At 39.5% G+C, this 16,759-nt stretch overlaps 1 protein-coding gene across 1 annotated transcript in view; it reads right to left on the reverse strand.

Annotated features, from left to right (window-relative positions):
• Window positions 1–16,759, reverse strand: part of gtpbp2a (GTP binding protein 2a) — a 56,372-nt gene that overhangs the window by 11,229 nt on the left and 28,384 nt on the right. The window contains exons 3-6 of the mRNA XM_076285309.1: window positions 13,352–13,536; window positions 9,311–9,419; window positions 9,004–9,201; window positions 7,189–7,363 (exon numbers count right to left, since the gene is read on the reverse strand). Of these exons, the coding sequence (XP_076141424.1) occupies window positions 7,189–7,363; window positions 9,004–9,201; window positions 9,311–9,419; window positions 13,352–13,536 (667 nt within the window). The remainder of the gene's footprint in view (window positions 1–7,188; window positions 7,364–9,003; window positions 9,202–9,310; window positions 9,420–13,351; window positions 13,537–16,759) is intronic.

The following is a 16,759-nucleotide window of genomic DNA, read 5'->3' on the forward strand; positions in this document are numbered from 1 at the left end:
GAATGAGTGCTCACCACTTAATTGTAGGGCTCCATGTTTAATGACATCGATAGCAGAAACGTTTGTTTTCTTTTTTCGTCGATCCGCGGTTTCTTGATCAACTGCGCAGCAAATTATCAGATGAAGCACCGGGCCTAATTTCACTCCACGACTCCGCGGACCAGAAGTCTCCATGTTGCGGACCCATATGTTGAGAAATGCTGAATAGACCACAACCAATTTCAATACTCCGACACGGTCACCGTTAGACTAGGGGGGAGAAGGGTTGAGAAAAGATCTGGCCACAGTTCTTCCAGAACTTCGTGCCAAGTAAAAGCGTTATTAGTTTTTTTTGTGTGAATGAAACGAAGCGTAGGCCATAGTGTGACATGCGTAAAACTAATGGTGTAGAGATGACGCCACGGGGTTTTATTTAAGTGAGCCACGTTTGCATGTAGGCAATTTATATTCACAATACTTGGGCCTACTAAAAGAGATATTATTTCATTGCATTTCTATTGGTTGTTTAGAGTGAAAAAAACAATCGGTCGGTATTAACGCAAGTTTACAACCGGCAAGTCGGTCAGACTAAAAGGGGAAAAAAATAAATATTTGGGTCGGTTCTAAATTGACAGGGTCGGTCGGGTTACGGCAAACGAAAATATTTTTAAGGATGGCCTCAGATTTGGTTCAGAGGGCACAAGTTCAGTGTAGCAACACTCAATAACAGTTTATGTGATGTGTTAATCAATTAAATTCCCAACAATTTCACAACAGCTAGTTCAGGAGTAGGCCATTCAATTGGCCCGCTTGCTTACGACGAGACTCAGGCTGCGCAGTCGGCACCCGCTTCCTTATTGGGTTTTGGGTTGCCAGGTTTTAGCCTATGACAAAACGGTGGAAATTGAAACTAATTGATTGTGTATGAGTATCTGTAATCTGGCAACCTGGGAGATGTCAGACTAATAGAAAAAATGAATGGATCAATGATTTTAAAATGAAGTTTGATGGCCATGCAAATTACGGGAGTTTTCCAGTAAAATTAACAAAACGGGAGGGTGCTGGGAGATGACCTTGAAATACGGGAGAACCCGGGAAAAACGTGAGTGTTGACAGGTATGAGTAATGGTAAATGCTGCAGATGCACAAATCTACATAAACCAATACATTAATTTACTTTGTAGTGACTAGGACTAGTTTACAGCATGATAATTGTTGTGCATATTAATAAATTGCACTTTATAACGCAAAATCCTTTTTTATCCGATTACTCGATTAATCGATGAAAGAATTGATAGCTGCAGCCAGGCTTGGAATTTCACCATTCTGGGGGCAAGGCCACTTGGCCTTCAGTTGGGCATATTTGGTAGAGGGCACAAAGGCCACATGTCAGGGCACTAAGGCCAACGTTAATTATACAGTAGTAGGCTATAAAAATGATCAAAGTTGTATTTAGCCTATTCACTGCAGTAGACCTGCATCACTGTATGAAACATTACAAAAACATGAAACATGACATATTACATATAACTGTAAATCATCTGACCAAAGTAAAAACAGATATCTAGGCTATATATACAATTTATTTTATATTTGGCCTGCTATGAAATCATGTATTGAACCATTAAAATGTAGCACAGCTCAACTTTAAGAAACTCAAATAGCCTAGATGCATGCTTAGCATTTTGTGATCATTAAGGCTACTTTCACAAACTCTTAGTCAGCTGTCCTCTGATTTACCAATATCTAGGCGATATCTAGGGACTGCTTCACACCTTTGTGTTCGGTAAGGTCTGCTGTTTATTCTGATATGTGGTTTGTCATGTGTTAAAAGAAGGGTTCGTGAAGTATTCCACCGAGATGAATGGGTAGGGAGATCATGGACGCAAAACCTTCAGTAGAATGTATGATTAAATTGAATTATATTATTTACTTTTCTCGCGAACCGTTCAACACAGCAATTATCGGCTAACATCGTTTAAAAGCTGAGAAAAAGCTCTTTCATGTGATACTTGTGATGTCTGTGTGATGAATAGCCTAGGCTACTTCGCGAGTAGTTCAACTGAGAAGAATGGGTGAATTTGGACGCACTTTCTTGCGCTGTCACTTTCTCCACTGCGTAAAAGACTAAATTAATTTGCGCTGTGAATGCTAAGATTATTTTGACAGGCCACAGGCTAAATAAAAATCGCTATTAGTAGGACACAAAGCAGAATATTGAAAGAAGGGTGCACCAAGGCCACCGTGGCCTGTAAACCTAGGCATAAAAAAAAAAAGGGTTTTTTTTCCAGTGGCAGTAAGGGATAGGTAGAAAATCAATCCCACCAGGATTTCGCGAGGTTTTTTGAGACTGTTGCGACCTAAAATGCCTGGATGGAAGTTGCGGTGATTTTAGCTGTTTCTTGTGGAGAAATTGCGGGAGGAAGTGAAAATTGCAAAAATAGTTTACATTTAGGGCAATTAAGGTTAGTAAGACCAAAATCACACTGATAATCTTGATGCTTATTAAAAAGGATAATCGGTAACGCTTTAGAATAACATGTGCTTATTAGGTATTAACAGTGCATAATAAGCAGTTAACAATTCATTACTAACAGTTAGTTAACTGTTGTTATCCTTTAATAACATTAACTAACTGTTAACATGCAGCTTGTAAGTGATAATAAGCAGCCTTTTAAGTTACTTACAAGCATATTTGTTAACAGTTGTAAGTGTTAACAAGCAGCTTGTTAATGCTTGTTAATGGTGTATAAGACAAAGAGGTGGATAACTAATACGCTTATAAGACCTTTCTTACCTATTTGTAGTAAATTTTGCAGCCCCCCAATCTAAAGCGAGGACCATGTAGCCTAAAGTTCCACAAGCCCAACCTTCTATCTCTCTATACTGTATCTCTTTATCGAGCTTGGTTTAGCTGTGAGAAATACACCTTCAAAATTGTTGCACTGAGCAGGAATCGAACCCCGGTCTCCCGCGTCAAAGAGTGCATCGCTACTTGTTGAGCTACACTACTGTTCCTAATTTGCTGATGGAAAATATTCCGATGTTCTATATCATACTAGCTATGCTTTTTACAAATATGTTTCTGATGGAAAAGTGGTGTTTAATTTCCATAATCTTTGTTCAGTGAACGCATAAAACAGTTTGTCAGCAATCTAAAGATATGCCAGCTTTGTATATAGTTTGGTTACCTAGCAACCGAGGCTTAAAGACGATAAGTGGGTGCGTTCAAAGCTCTGGTTTAAAGTTGCAAACATAGGCAAACGTTCGTGATCGATTTGAAACATGTTTCAGTTTGCCTTGAACAGAGGCGAACATTCGTGGTCTGTTTCTGCATTAATTAAACACCACTTTTCCATCAGAAACATATTTGTAAAAAGCATAGCTAGTGTGATATAGCACTTCGGAATATAGAATCAAAATAAACAATGTCATCAGCTGTACAAGAAAAGTAGTGTAGCTCAGTAAGTAGCGATGCACTCTATGAAGCAGGAGACCGGGGTTCGATTCCTGCTCACTGCAACAATTTTAAAGGTGCATTTCTCACAGCTAAACCAAGCTAGATAGAGAGATATAGTATAGAGAGATAGAAGGTTGGGCTTGTGGAACTATAGGCTACATGGTCCTCGCTTTAGATTGGGGGGCTGCAAAATGTACTACAAATAGGTAAGAAAGGTCTTATAAGCGTATTAGTTATCCACCTTTTTGTCTTATACACCATTAACAAGCATTAACAAGCTGCTTGTTAACACTTACAACTGTTAACAAATATGCTTGTAAGTAACCTAAAAGGCTGCTTATTAACACTTACAAGCTGCATGTTAACAGTTAGTTAATGTTATTAAAGGATAACAACAGTTAACTAACTGTTAGTAATGAATTGTTAACTGCTTATTATGCACTGTTAATACCTAATAAGCACATGTTATTCTAAAGCGTTACCGGATAATCAAAGGTAAACAGTAAGGATTACAGAAAATCAAAGTAGGCCTACTTTATTTGTGAAAATGCTTTGACTGAGGTCATTCACAAAGCATTGTAGTAGAACTGTCCAAAAAAGACAGTCACCTAAAGAGATGGCATCATGTCATATGTTTCAATACATTCATATATTTTGCAATTCATATTAAGTTCATATCTTTTTAATAATTCATAGTCTGTGGCCTGCATAATTACTAATAGCCAAGTAAGTATCTAGTAATTTCATATTGATTTAAACTATTTGACTACACTTCTGTTTAATGTCATTACATTGGTGGTGTACGTCTAATTGACTGCCTGCCCCTTTAAGGACGTGAGAGTAGCCTAAGTACATTTCTGAGTGGATTGGAAGGCTTGCATCTCACTGTGTTCGGCTACGAGTGTACATCACTTTTTGCATAGTGCATTACGATATGTGGATGCAATTGGGAATGTCTTCTATGTCATTAGTTAAAATAAATGTTAAAAAAACAACTGGAATGAAATCATTTTTGGATCATAGAAGAGGTAAATGTCTTCCAATTTTATTAATTTCTATGATTTTGGTAGCACTACTCAAACTAAGCCCACAAGCTAGCAAACATGACATAAGCTAAAAGGACATATCCAGGTAAACGTTTGCCAATGGGTTGCATAGCCCAGCAGTCCCCAACCACCGGGCCAACCGGGCCGTAGCCTACGACATGAGTTTTAAAAACAAATGCATGCAAACTAAACTAAATTTAATATGCAATAATGTCACGTTTTTACATGGCATAGGCCTATATGCAGTTTTTTGATTGCACGCATGTTTGCATTATGCAAGATCTATTTTCTTACGTCTGTCTGTCCCGCCTTCAACACTTTTACATACAGTAATTGCCTTCAGCGCTGCGCAGCCTCAGGTCAGCTCACTTCACTTGATCAGTTCTTGGCGAACGGTAGTGTCACACGAAGTTAGCTAAACTGCTAGAATGAACAACAAAAAACAAGCATCTTTAGCAGGTCACTGGCCAGAGTTGCGAGAGCCGCTGCAGAGATTTCTTACAGAAAAAAGTCACCGTTAGCTGCACATTTTAGTGATGAGGATTACCTGTGTGACATACAGGGGAAAATGACGACTGTCTTTAAACTGGCAGATAAAGTCGCTGCATTTAAAGTTAAGCTTGATTTGTGGGGACGACGAGTGGACCGGGGTGTATTTGATATGTTCCAAACAGTAGTGGGGGTTTTGGCAAACCAATGAGTGGGTCCGCAACCCATGTCAATATCCCGAATAGTCCTAACTTGTCAGCGCAGGAGGAAGAGCAGTTGATCGAAATTGCAAATGACGGTGGTCTTAAGAGTGTGTATAAGGAAACCTCTCTGGTGGGTTTTTGGATCAAAACCAAAGCAGAATATCCCGAGATAGCCGTAAAAGCGCTGAAAACGTTTCCCACCACGTATCTATGCGAGGCCGGGTTTTCGGCAATGACTGCAACTAAGACCAAATTGCGCAATCGACTGCACATTTCAAACACACTGAGGGTGTCACTGTCTTCTATCACCCCAGATGGAAGCTTCTTGTTGCAGGGAAACAAGCACAGGGCTCCCACTGATTATATTCATAATGCACGTTTAGTCCCCATCTTTTTCCCGCTGTTGTTGCAGGTAGTGTGTGCTTCACCTCACTATGTGCTGAGTGTGTTTCACTAATTCACGGATTGGGATAAATGCAGAGACCAAATTTCCCTCACGGGATCAAAAGAGCATATATACTTATACCTATACTTATTTTGCGAGAGAGACGCTCATGGCTTTCTCCAATGCTTCATAAGACGCATTCAAAGTTTTGACTTTCAATCCAAGGGCGACATATCGGATGCTTTCAGGACAATTTGCTTTTGTTTTAAATTCATTTAAACGTGAATATGTGCTTAGTAGGCCTAATCAAAAAGACAATAATATGTGACATGCCCATGCCATCTATTGCCTGCTTAGAGGAGTTTATTGGCCGTTTTCAACACCTTTATCGTGCGAGAGGGACGCTCATGGCTTTCTCCAATGCGCCCACAGGCGTTTCACATGACGCATTTGGTACGTGTCCATAATCGCGGCAAAGCCCACCATAGCCCATGTTTTGTTCCCATATTTTGTTAAGCATGTTCACACTTATAGATGTAGCTTCAAGTTGTTCAATATTCATAGTTCATATTGTTCAATTTTCACTTCTTCAAGTTCACGTTTTTCACAAGAGATCTTTACCTTCACTGTTCCTACATAACTGGAGCTAGTTCTTTTCAAGTTATGCATACACAACACATATGGAACATGGAACCCCCGAACCCCCCCCGTGAAAAAAAAATAGGAATCAAACCGGTCCATGGTACATAAAAGGTTGGGGACCCCTGGCATAGCCTACTCAAAAATTAGTAAACCAAGTAGGCCTTAATTAACTTACTTTCATAGCCTAGGTAGGTTAGCAACACCAGGTTGAGAGATGCAAGTAAGCAGATCATTAACGTTAGCCTTCTATTTATTGTCATCAAAACTGTAGAGGAACGAACACGTTAGGGCAGTCTTTGGTGTCATATGCAAAAGGTGCAGAAGTAAGTGTGCCATCTGGCTCAATATTCTGCGCAAGGGACTGTTGTGGTAGGTGAAATTTAATGGTGAAACTACGATGATTGGTCAAATTTGCGAAAAAGTTGCGGTGTTTGGACAAAATTGCGAGTGCCTTGGTAAGTGACGAAAACAATCGTCTTCGTGAACAGCTGTGCATTTGTAAAAGAGAGAATACGCTCATCCCTATACATAACGCAAGGGGTAATTAATGTAATTATAGTTCGCCTTTTATTTGTGGATTTATTTAATATATTTAGTGTTATTTCTTCCCCAAGCTCATAAAATAAATTTGGGTCGCACATAAATTGACAGGGTCGGTCGGAAACCGGAACCCAAGAATTTTTTTTATGCCCTATGATTTTCAAAGGGGCTTCACGGCCAACGCCATGGCCGTCGTGGCCGCCGTGAAATTCCTACCCTGGCTGCAGCCCTACAAGATACTGAATTACCAAAGATGTGATAGACTGACACAGCTTTGCCAGAACAAGGGTATCAGTTCAGCAGACAATAGACAATTGATCGTTATACAGTGCCTATGACAAACACAGCTCATCGGGATCCAAAAGGCCTGAACAAGTTTATATATCAAATGCTAGCCATCAAAAATGTCTGGTGAAGAAAAAAATATGATGATAGTTGACATACCAATGCCAGTGTTTGCACTAACAACCAGCATAGCAAAGTCTGGGCAGTAGCTGGTAAGGCCAAAGATGGTGGTCTTCAAGTATTTGTGATGCCCAGCAAGGTCAATGAAGGTGATCATTTTTGAGGCACTCTCACAGATCTCTTCAGCTGTCCGTGACTCACTGTAATTCACCACCTGCCAACACACATTTAGTATGAAGAAAACAAGCCCTGTAGTACATAATAGCCAGTGCTCCAGTGTTTTAGCCTGCTGTTCACTTTTTAAAATTCTATCCCAAATGCCAAAATGAATTGTGAAAGAATTGCTTTCTGTTAAGGATGTGCACGGATGGTCAAATAACTTCTTTACAAAATATACTACATGAATATTAATATCCCTATTCAGTTATTTCTATAACGCATGGAATCATGATAGAAGTTGTGCGATCCCAATATGATTTGATTATGATTATTATGTCAACAATTCTATTCAATTCAATATCTCATTGAAAATTGAGGACTTTATGCACGATTACTGCACATATCTACATTTTCATTAAAAGTGTTAATCTTCACCTGCCACACAGTTCAACTTGATTATGATTCATCTTGCATTGAATAAGGACTGTCTATCAAGTAATTTTATTAACTCGTCTTCTGGTCGTCACTATCTTGACTTGTTGCCATTAGGCTCATTTGATTTCATGCAGAGCTGCACAGATCTGGCTCATTTGCCTTCAAGCGCAGTGTTGCATGAAGTCAAATAAGCCAACTGAATTGTACGTAGTTTTCCTCAAGATGGCCCCGACCAGAAGACGAGTTAAGGTAATGCATGGATTTGATAGACAATCCTCATTATAACCTCTCTGTACACAAAGTTTACAATACTTCAATTTGTCTGTAGGCAGTAGGCATACTCTCCACACTACCACCAAAGTGCAATGCTATTTTGAGACTTGTCAGTGGTTTAAAAATAGCGATTTGTTCTGACGTTATTCCATGCCCTTTGCGCAATAAGCCATTTTGTTGTTAATGCAAAAATAATCTAGCTCAAAACTACTCCAATTGATGTATTTTTGATCCCAAACAAAAGTTGTTATCATCCATAAATAAACCCTGGGTTACTTTAACTCAGGATCATCCTCTTTATTCAATTCAATAGACCTCTCCGCCATGGGCATACAGTACACTCTGTTAAGCCAATTCAGACAGATTCTATGAGCCCACAAGATAACCGTGCTTGGCATTACTTATTATATTAAGACTGGACTGTTTCCATGCAGTCAAAAACGTTCAAATTGTCCTGCTTTGCAGCCATATTTGTGAAATGCATACTAGAGATACTATATACAGAAGTTCGTTTTAAAAACACATTAGTAGCCTATGGGCTGTGCTGCCTAAAACATAGGCCTACAGAGAAATGGAGCGTTGCCAACTTTAAACACGTCCAAAGAAGTCTAAACATATAATGAACATAATAAACATCTTATAAACTGAATAACACTGTCAGTTCAGTAACATGGTCAGTTGAGAATTTGAAATTATTTGTATGCACACCCCTAGCTTCTGTAGCATTATTTAATCTCTGACACGTGTGACATTACACAATGTTATTCTTAAACTTAATTATGAAAACATATATATTAATTTGCAGTGCATGACTTTGACATAAAAATTGTCCCTAGTACATTTTCTAATTTCTTTAGCGAAATGGAAATCCTGTGTATGCAACAGCCCTGAGGCCATATAATTAATGCTAATAGCATCTGAATTAATTTCCCTCAAGTCAAATACTCAAGATGAACATGACACATACACAGAGACCCAATTTCTTACCTCTCCTTTGCTATTGAAACCCAGTATCTCAAAGCTGATACTTGAAGTTCGTCCAGACTGAATCTCATGAAGGTGTCTAAAAAGGTTGAGTCGTGCCCTTCCGCGGCCATTGTCTAGTTCCCCTTGAGTTAACACACCCAGTAATGTTGACTTGCCTGAATCAACATTTCCAAGTACGGCAACACGCAGGTCCAAAAACTGCACAAACACACACACGCAAACACACAAAATGATTAACATACTCAAGCCCATTAACAAACAAAAAAGTATTATAAAAACAGTCAAACCTGTCAAACAAAAACCATACCTGCTGATCGTCTGGTACTTTTCTAACAAGGACTTCTGCTATTTTACGTGGGATGTCAGAGTCATAATCCACTTCCCGCTCTCTAAGGACTGTAATGTCTGCACCTACCCTGTAGAAAATATTACACCAAAACACATCAGCTGTGCATTATCTAGGTTAGAAAACTTTTCCTAAAAAACCTGTTTAAAAAAGACCAATTTGAGTTAGATCACTAAAGTGGACTTCATTTTTGTGCTCAATATATTTAAGATGGGCCAGAAAAAGGGGACTAATGATGCACTGGGACCCCGACTTAGCACCGCCCTTCCTATATGTTGTAACAGTATGCATCAGTGGTTTCCTGAGTGAAGTTACAGCTAACACTGTTGCTATTAATTAGCTAATCTGAGCCTACAGTATTGGTCACCAACTAGTGGGCTCAAGTCCATATCCAGATCATGAGAGGATTCCATCCAGACTGCAAAGTCTTTTTACATCATCACAAAGGAGAGCCATCTAGGTCCTGCAGCTCCATGTCAGTGTTGCCAACTATGGTTAAATGTTGCACTTTTAATACATGCCCACAGGTACACCTGCTTTAAAAACAAGATGATAGGGAAAAACATCATTCCAGCTAAGCCTTCAATAATGAATACTAAATATTATATTATAATATATTAGCAGACATGTCGCTCTGTCTGCCACTCGTTGTCTAGCTGTGTGGCATTCTGAAACGTTGATAAATTCGAGACCATTAGCCTATCGCTCGTTTTAATTTGGGACCTTGCAGTCAGAATTGTTGTTTGTTTATTCAAAGTCTCAAGTCCAAAGTAGCCTGGGCTATTCGAAGTGTCAGTTTATATTGCACATAATTTTGAATAGCCACTGCATACCCGTGTTTGTTGGCGTGTTGTTGCAAAGTCTGCGGAATCATTTTATGCAAGCAAACTGCATACAGGGAACCTTTATTGTTGATGTTAGACATGATAATCATCCAAACATCTTGACCCGTGCTGTACCCTGATTCAGTGCTACCAAAGCTCCACTTCTGTCCTCTGTCTCTGGTCCCGCGCTGTGCTGTGTGAGAGGGTGAGTGGCTACAGTATCCAAACAACGTCAAACTTGACACTGCACTTACTGGTGCCCGTAGATATGCAGTTAACACACACACAAGCAGATGGGGGAGTGGCTACAGTAGAGCGGCGAAAGCCAATATCTTTACTAGCACACACAAATAGTTATTTTCTATCTTTTCTTTAATAGAACATGTTAACATAGAAATATAACCAATAATGAAATGGCTGTTAAAAAAATGGAACCAGTGAGCAGACAGATTCTTCTTCAAGTCTAACTTTAGTTGCAGTATCAAACTACAATGCTTCCCAGTGTGGGACATTCATTTCACACACTACTAATATAAATGCACTGTTAAGGATGCACTACTAATATAAATGCTGTTATGCACTATGCACTGTTATAAATGCACTGTTATGTACCCTTTTTTTTAATATCCAACTAAAAATACAAAAACAATTTTCATGATACATGATATGCATTGATGTATTTATGGGAGGCCGAGGGAAAAGTGGGAGTAGGCTATCACACAAAAACAGGGGAGGATAAGTGATAATAGCGATTAGGTGCTCCATCATACTGTATATGAAAACAGCGCATGTCTGTTTTGCGGTGAAAAAAATCCAAATTCTGGTTAAATGCATCAATTAGGCTATAGAAACTTTCAGAGATATGGAGTCAGAACAACGACATAAAGATTGTGTGCCCAATATGATTTGCATAAGTGTAGAACCGTTTTGTAACTGTGGAATTAATTTGTCTGTGTGCAAAAAAAAATGCGTACCTGCAGAAATATTTTGTGCACTTGTGAAGAACCATTTTGTAACTGTGGAATTAATTTGTCTGTGTGCAAAAAAAATGCGTACCTGCAGAAATATTTTGTGCACTTGTGAAAAACATTTGTCCACAGGGATTTAGTTTGAATGTGTGTGGAACAGCTTTATAGCTACAGGCATGGGAGAAGTGCAACATCTATCTTTCGTGTGCAAACTGGATCTACGAAGCTACAAAACTTTTTTACAGACACAAATTTTGGCAGTGTTTTGTCGTCGTTTCTGAAGAGCCAATCAGTGAATTTTGGCACTGTCTTGACAGTTTCTGCAGAACACGTGAAGCACTGCCTTGCAGTTGATTCAGTATTCAAAGCATCAGTTTTCTTCATTGAAGGCTACTCTGTCAAAAGCAACTTTAACTTTTGTTTGCCTAATAGGCTATCATTTGCACTTTCACTTTCTCAATAAGCTAGACTAGGGTATCAAGGCATAGCCCTAGTCTACGTGCAGTAAATAGTTCGAGTATTTTTTTTTTTTAAGTGGAGTAGTACTACTAGGGCTACTGTATGTCGCTGCTTGTTGACCTCTTATTATCGTGTAGGGGTGGGCGATATGGACAAAAAATAATATCTCGATATTTTTTGTGATTTTGATGATAACAATAATTAGTCGATATCCTTTAAAAAACTGTTTTTAAAAGTCTGACTTAAATTTACAGCTCATTATTTATGAATAGCATCATTACAATAATAACCAATAACCTAACCTGTGACTTTTTAACCAAACCAATGCATTGTCACTCTATGACACATTTCCAATTCTGCCCCCATTTGTGTGTGTGGCAATGACATGGTCTAGCCAGCTACATTACAGAGGATAGATAGGCCTGACAGTTTCCCAAGAGAAAGTCTGAAGCTGAAGTTCCTTTCAAACTTTTACTTAGTTTTCACTGTAAAACTAAGCAGACCTTACAGAATAGAAACTAATGCATTAGCTTATGCTTAATGTATATGAGAAATCCCATAGAGATGCTAACGGTTAGCATAATCAATAAAAGTTTATATTTAGAGCGAACTTTAGTCCATTTACAAAAAGCTTAAATAAGAAGATTACTTTGTTTGCAACTGACTATTAAAATACTCAAAGGCTAGCCTAATGTTTACATATAATACCGTGACTTTAACTCATCAATGCCACTTGAACGAAGTAGCAGCACAAAATAAACATTAGGCGTGCGTGTGACAGCTTGGACCACTAGCAATCACGTGACATGCTCTGCTGCAGCCAGGCTTCTCTCGCATACACCTCCTGGCTTAGTGAATGTATGGGGGTTCAATGCGTGATTGAGTGTTTTCCCCCTAAGTAATTTATATACTCGATAATGTCAATTTGCACATCGTTAAAACAGCAATCACGATATTATCGCAGACGATATATATCACCCACCCCTATTATCGTGTAGCCTATGATCGCTAAACTTTGATTCTTTTTAATGTCGCAATCGGTTATCTCCGTTCAGCTGCGCTTGTGGTTCAGCTGTGGGCACGTAATTAGCGGCAGGGACGGGCAGTGATGATCGATGTTTGATCGGGGGTGTTGTCAATAACTAAACCTAAACGCACAAGTGTACTACATGCATCAGTACTTATCATGTTTTCAAATAAAAGTTTGCTGCCATTAACATCCATTATCTTGAAGAGTCATTGCCACCAAGATCTCAAAACCGGTACAAACTAGCCAGCGGTCTGTCTACTACTGAGAGCGGAAGAGGGAATCGTAAAAGAGCCTGAACTGGAAGCGGAAGTGGTAAGCGTAAGAGCCTGAACTCCGGCGCACAGCATACGTCATTACCAAACGTTGCTGATTGGTTAAGGGAACTCCAATGATTTTAAACCTCAAAATAAGCATCCTCCCATTACGGAGACAGATTCCTATTACATTGTACCAGACTGTATGACGAAGAGAAACATAGTCACAGGCGGTAAGGACCAGGCTACATTTGACCGGCATAAAATCGATCACGTGAAAATCAGCCAATTCCGGTCACCAACCGATCAATCGGTGCTTCTCTAGATATTATTAATTCATGAATTGGTTAACTGAACCGTGGCTACTAATTCTGCTATTCTAAGCTGCTGCAGAAGACCTAATGTTACAAGGCATGTTACGTTGGTGTGTGTTTATGTGTATTCATGTTTGTGAATGGAAGACCTACTTCTCTGCCATCCTGTGGAGCGTTTTAAGTGATGCCTTCATGTCATCTTCTGATAACCCAACTAGCAGACCATTGTCCTCCACACCAATCTGGTACACAGCCTCTCCCTTGCCCTCCTGCAGACGCCATTTCATCTGTGTGGCCAGGTGCTCAAAGCGATACTGTGTAGGATTCACCAGCTTCAACTGTGATGGGATCACAACAGCATTAACACACCAACAACAATAATTTTGGAATCCCACCCACTGAACAAAACACTAACCTTTTCAAAGATTTTGCTTGGAGGACAGCTGTCCAGGCTTCCAAAAAGAATATCTAAGATAATACCCTAAAACAGGGGTGGGCAAAACTGCGGCCCGCAGGCCGGATCCGGCCCGCCAAGCGCTTTAATCCAGCCCGCCGAGCATATCATTTGGTTATTAGGCTGCTCGCTATTTTTTTTTTTTGCAATAGAGGACGTTGGTTAGCTTTACTGCAAACTTCTTTTCACTCTTCTTAGAGATACACAATGTCAAAACATCATGTAACAGAGATGACGGGCCTACTCTTTGTTATCTCCTTTGCAGCAGATCTAACTTGAATGTTATGCTACTCCATTTAATTGTGAACGCGTCTGAGTGCTCACGAGAGGGAGAGAGCGGCAGGTTCCAGCTGGCTTGTCATTGTTGATAATTGATATTTCCTTCTTATAAGAAACTTTTAAAAAGAAATCATGAAGGCAACAGTAGTAACCACCACTGACCATTTATAAACTGTGAGAGGGCAAAGCCATAGGTACTGCACTAGCCATAGCGGAGCGGAGCTGGCAGAAGATCATTGAGAACTGAAAGTGAATTGTTAATTTATAACAATTTGTTAAACAGCATCAAATTAGCAGTATTTTTGAGCGGCCCTTGTGCAGCCTGCCAGCCGATTTTCAGAACTCAATGTGGCCCTTGAGCCAAAAAGTTTGCCCACCCTTGCCCCAAAACCTTGATTAATAGCCCTAGCATTTATGTTTCAATCGCTGAACTCAATATGCTCATATTTGGGACAGGTCTTTAATTCCTTTCACACAAAACCTTACTCAGGAAAGATGAAAAATACTATCAGAGATTCTTTAAAACATTTGCTAATTTTGAAATTACTCTTTCCAATAACAAACCCAATTAGTTATCAGACAGTTGTCAGTAAGCAATGGACTTCAGATGACAATATTCACAACTTGGATCATCAGCTGGCCTTTACAGAAGGGCCCTATCTTACACCCGGTGCAACGTGGCACCAAGCGCGACGCAAGTGTTGTTCCTATCTTACACCCAAGGCTAAAGGATACATTTTTTGCCATGCACTCACAGGTGTGTCAATGAAAAAAATAAGTGTGGTCAGGCACGATCCAAAATGCACTCTCTTATACCCACTAAAAATCATTACGCCACTAACAGCTATTTTGAAGACGCACCATCACAAAATGTAAGCAGCCCTTAGCAACGAGTTCCAGGCAAGACTTGTCCGCAGGATTAATATCCTTAGGATTTTTATTCAATCATTCCAACATTATTGCTTATTAATATTAATATTTTATATTAATATTTTATTTATTTTAAATTGTTTTATTTTTTTCACTTATATTCATTTTTTATTGTAGGGCTGTACAATTAATTGAATTTTGATCACAATTTTGATTCTTGGGTCAAATGATCTCCAAATTAATAAAATCGAGTTGGAACGATTCTTTTGTTTTTTTTCCGTTGTCTATGAGGTTTTCTGAAAGAGACGCGCAATGCGCAATTCAGTCGTTCCCCCAGAGCATTCAACACGGCCCCGTGAGCTGTGTGTGTGGTGACCTGCAGCACCAGCATCTTATTCAGAAAACAGCGTAAGCGAGATGGCAGAGGGAGGACAGCCCCGTTTGCTCGATAAAAAGGGTAAAACAAGTCAGTGTTTCCTCTATGTTGATTTGGTAGTGCCGGCCCCCCGCGGTTTAATTTCCTTCCCCCACGGTATCAGAAATGGGGCAGACGTACAATAGTCGCAGTTGCCTTTCAAAATTCATTGTGCAGACCTGTTGTAGATTCTCCAAATATACAGCTCAATCACAACTGAAAATAATGCCTCATTTTGTGTGAATAGAGGTGAATACATATAATTGTTTGTGTTGCAGCGAAGTGTCAGTTGTCAGTTCCGTGGGACGGGGGGACGGTGGGGGGGTGTGGTTCGGACAGGCCTGCCTCCACTGCTTAAAAAAATCCTAGAGGAAACACTGCAAGTTCCTTTTTCTCAAAATAAATTTGCTTCCCTTCAAGGTTGGATTTTTCCTATTTTTTTTCATTGTGAGATTACAATAAATCACCAACAGATTATTTGTTATACCGTTTTTTAGTCAACTTTAGCAGAGGTGCCAATAATTCTGGAGGGTACTGTATTTTTATTTCCATCTTTTAATGTTGTGGTACATGAAAATGTAGCTAAAAATGTGGAGAATGCAATGCAATTAAGCATTTTGGGCGATGTGGAGGCACAAGCTGGCAGCAGAGCAAATGCTCGGCAGGCTACCTCCGAGAGACCAAGAGAGAAAAAAAGACGACGCTATAGTAAGTATAGCCTAAATGTTCCGGTTTACACCAACCACTATTGGTGTATAAGTGTGGTCTTATTATAGCCGATCATTAACTAAACCCATGTAGAAAGACTATAGCCTAAAGCGTCCGGCGTATGATTTCAACAGGTGTGCGCACACGCGTGTCAGTCAATCATAACAGTTTGCATAATCTCAACTATGTTGACGTTGGTATTACAGACATATGTGGTGTGCGCCTTACAGAAATAAATGCCATTTTTTTATTTAGTGATTAAAAATTACCTTTCTGCGCTCCATATCTGTGACACGAACTGATCTGACCTGACTTGACCCGAGTTTACGTGTTAGCCTGTGTGTTGTACCTATGGTGTCTGCACTCATGATTCGCTACAACTTTTTACTGCATTGCCATGAACAAAGTAAAGGCAAAAAATGTGTTTCTTTGTTCGAATAAAATGCAATGTGAGCCTTGAATTGGATGCCATGCAGGAATTTGCTAGGATCTCAAAACCGGATTATGAACATTCTTTGCCATAGAGAAACACACAATAGCATTGGATTATAAACATGCTTGCCACAAAAACAGACAAAAACGTGAGGTAAGTCGAGCTATATGAAGTTATTATTTTGCTGTCACTTCGTCTGTTTTATAACCCAGAAGGATTGACATACTTGGTACCAATGGATAGCCCTGTGTCTCCTCTTACATCTGATATGCTTGCCATATCTATGTGTTCACGGGTTCGCGAGTAATTCAAACGAGAGTAATGGGTGCGTAGGTGAACGAAGAGAAGTATAGACTGAAAATATGATGCAATTTGATTTAATTTCATGATTGTTTTTATACT

The sequence above is a fragment of the Alosa pseudoharengus genome, unplaced genomic scaffold, assembly GCF_046254945.1.
Source record: "Alosa pseudoharengus isolate Yale_2024_CS ecotype anadromous, Long Island Sound unplaced genomic scaffold, YU_APseudo_1.1 YU_APseudo_1.1_scf_15, whole genome shotgun sequence".
NCBI classification, from domain to species: domain Eukaryota; kingdom Metazoa; phylum Chordata; class Actinopteri; order Clupeiformes; family Clupeidae; genus Alosa; species Alosa pseudoharengus.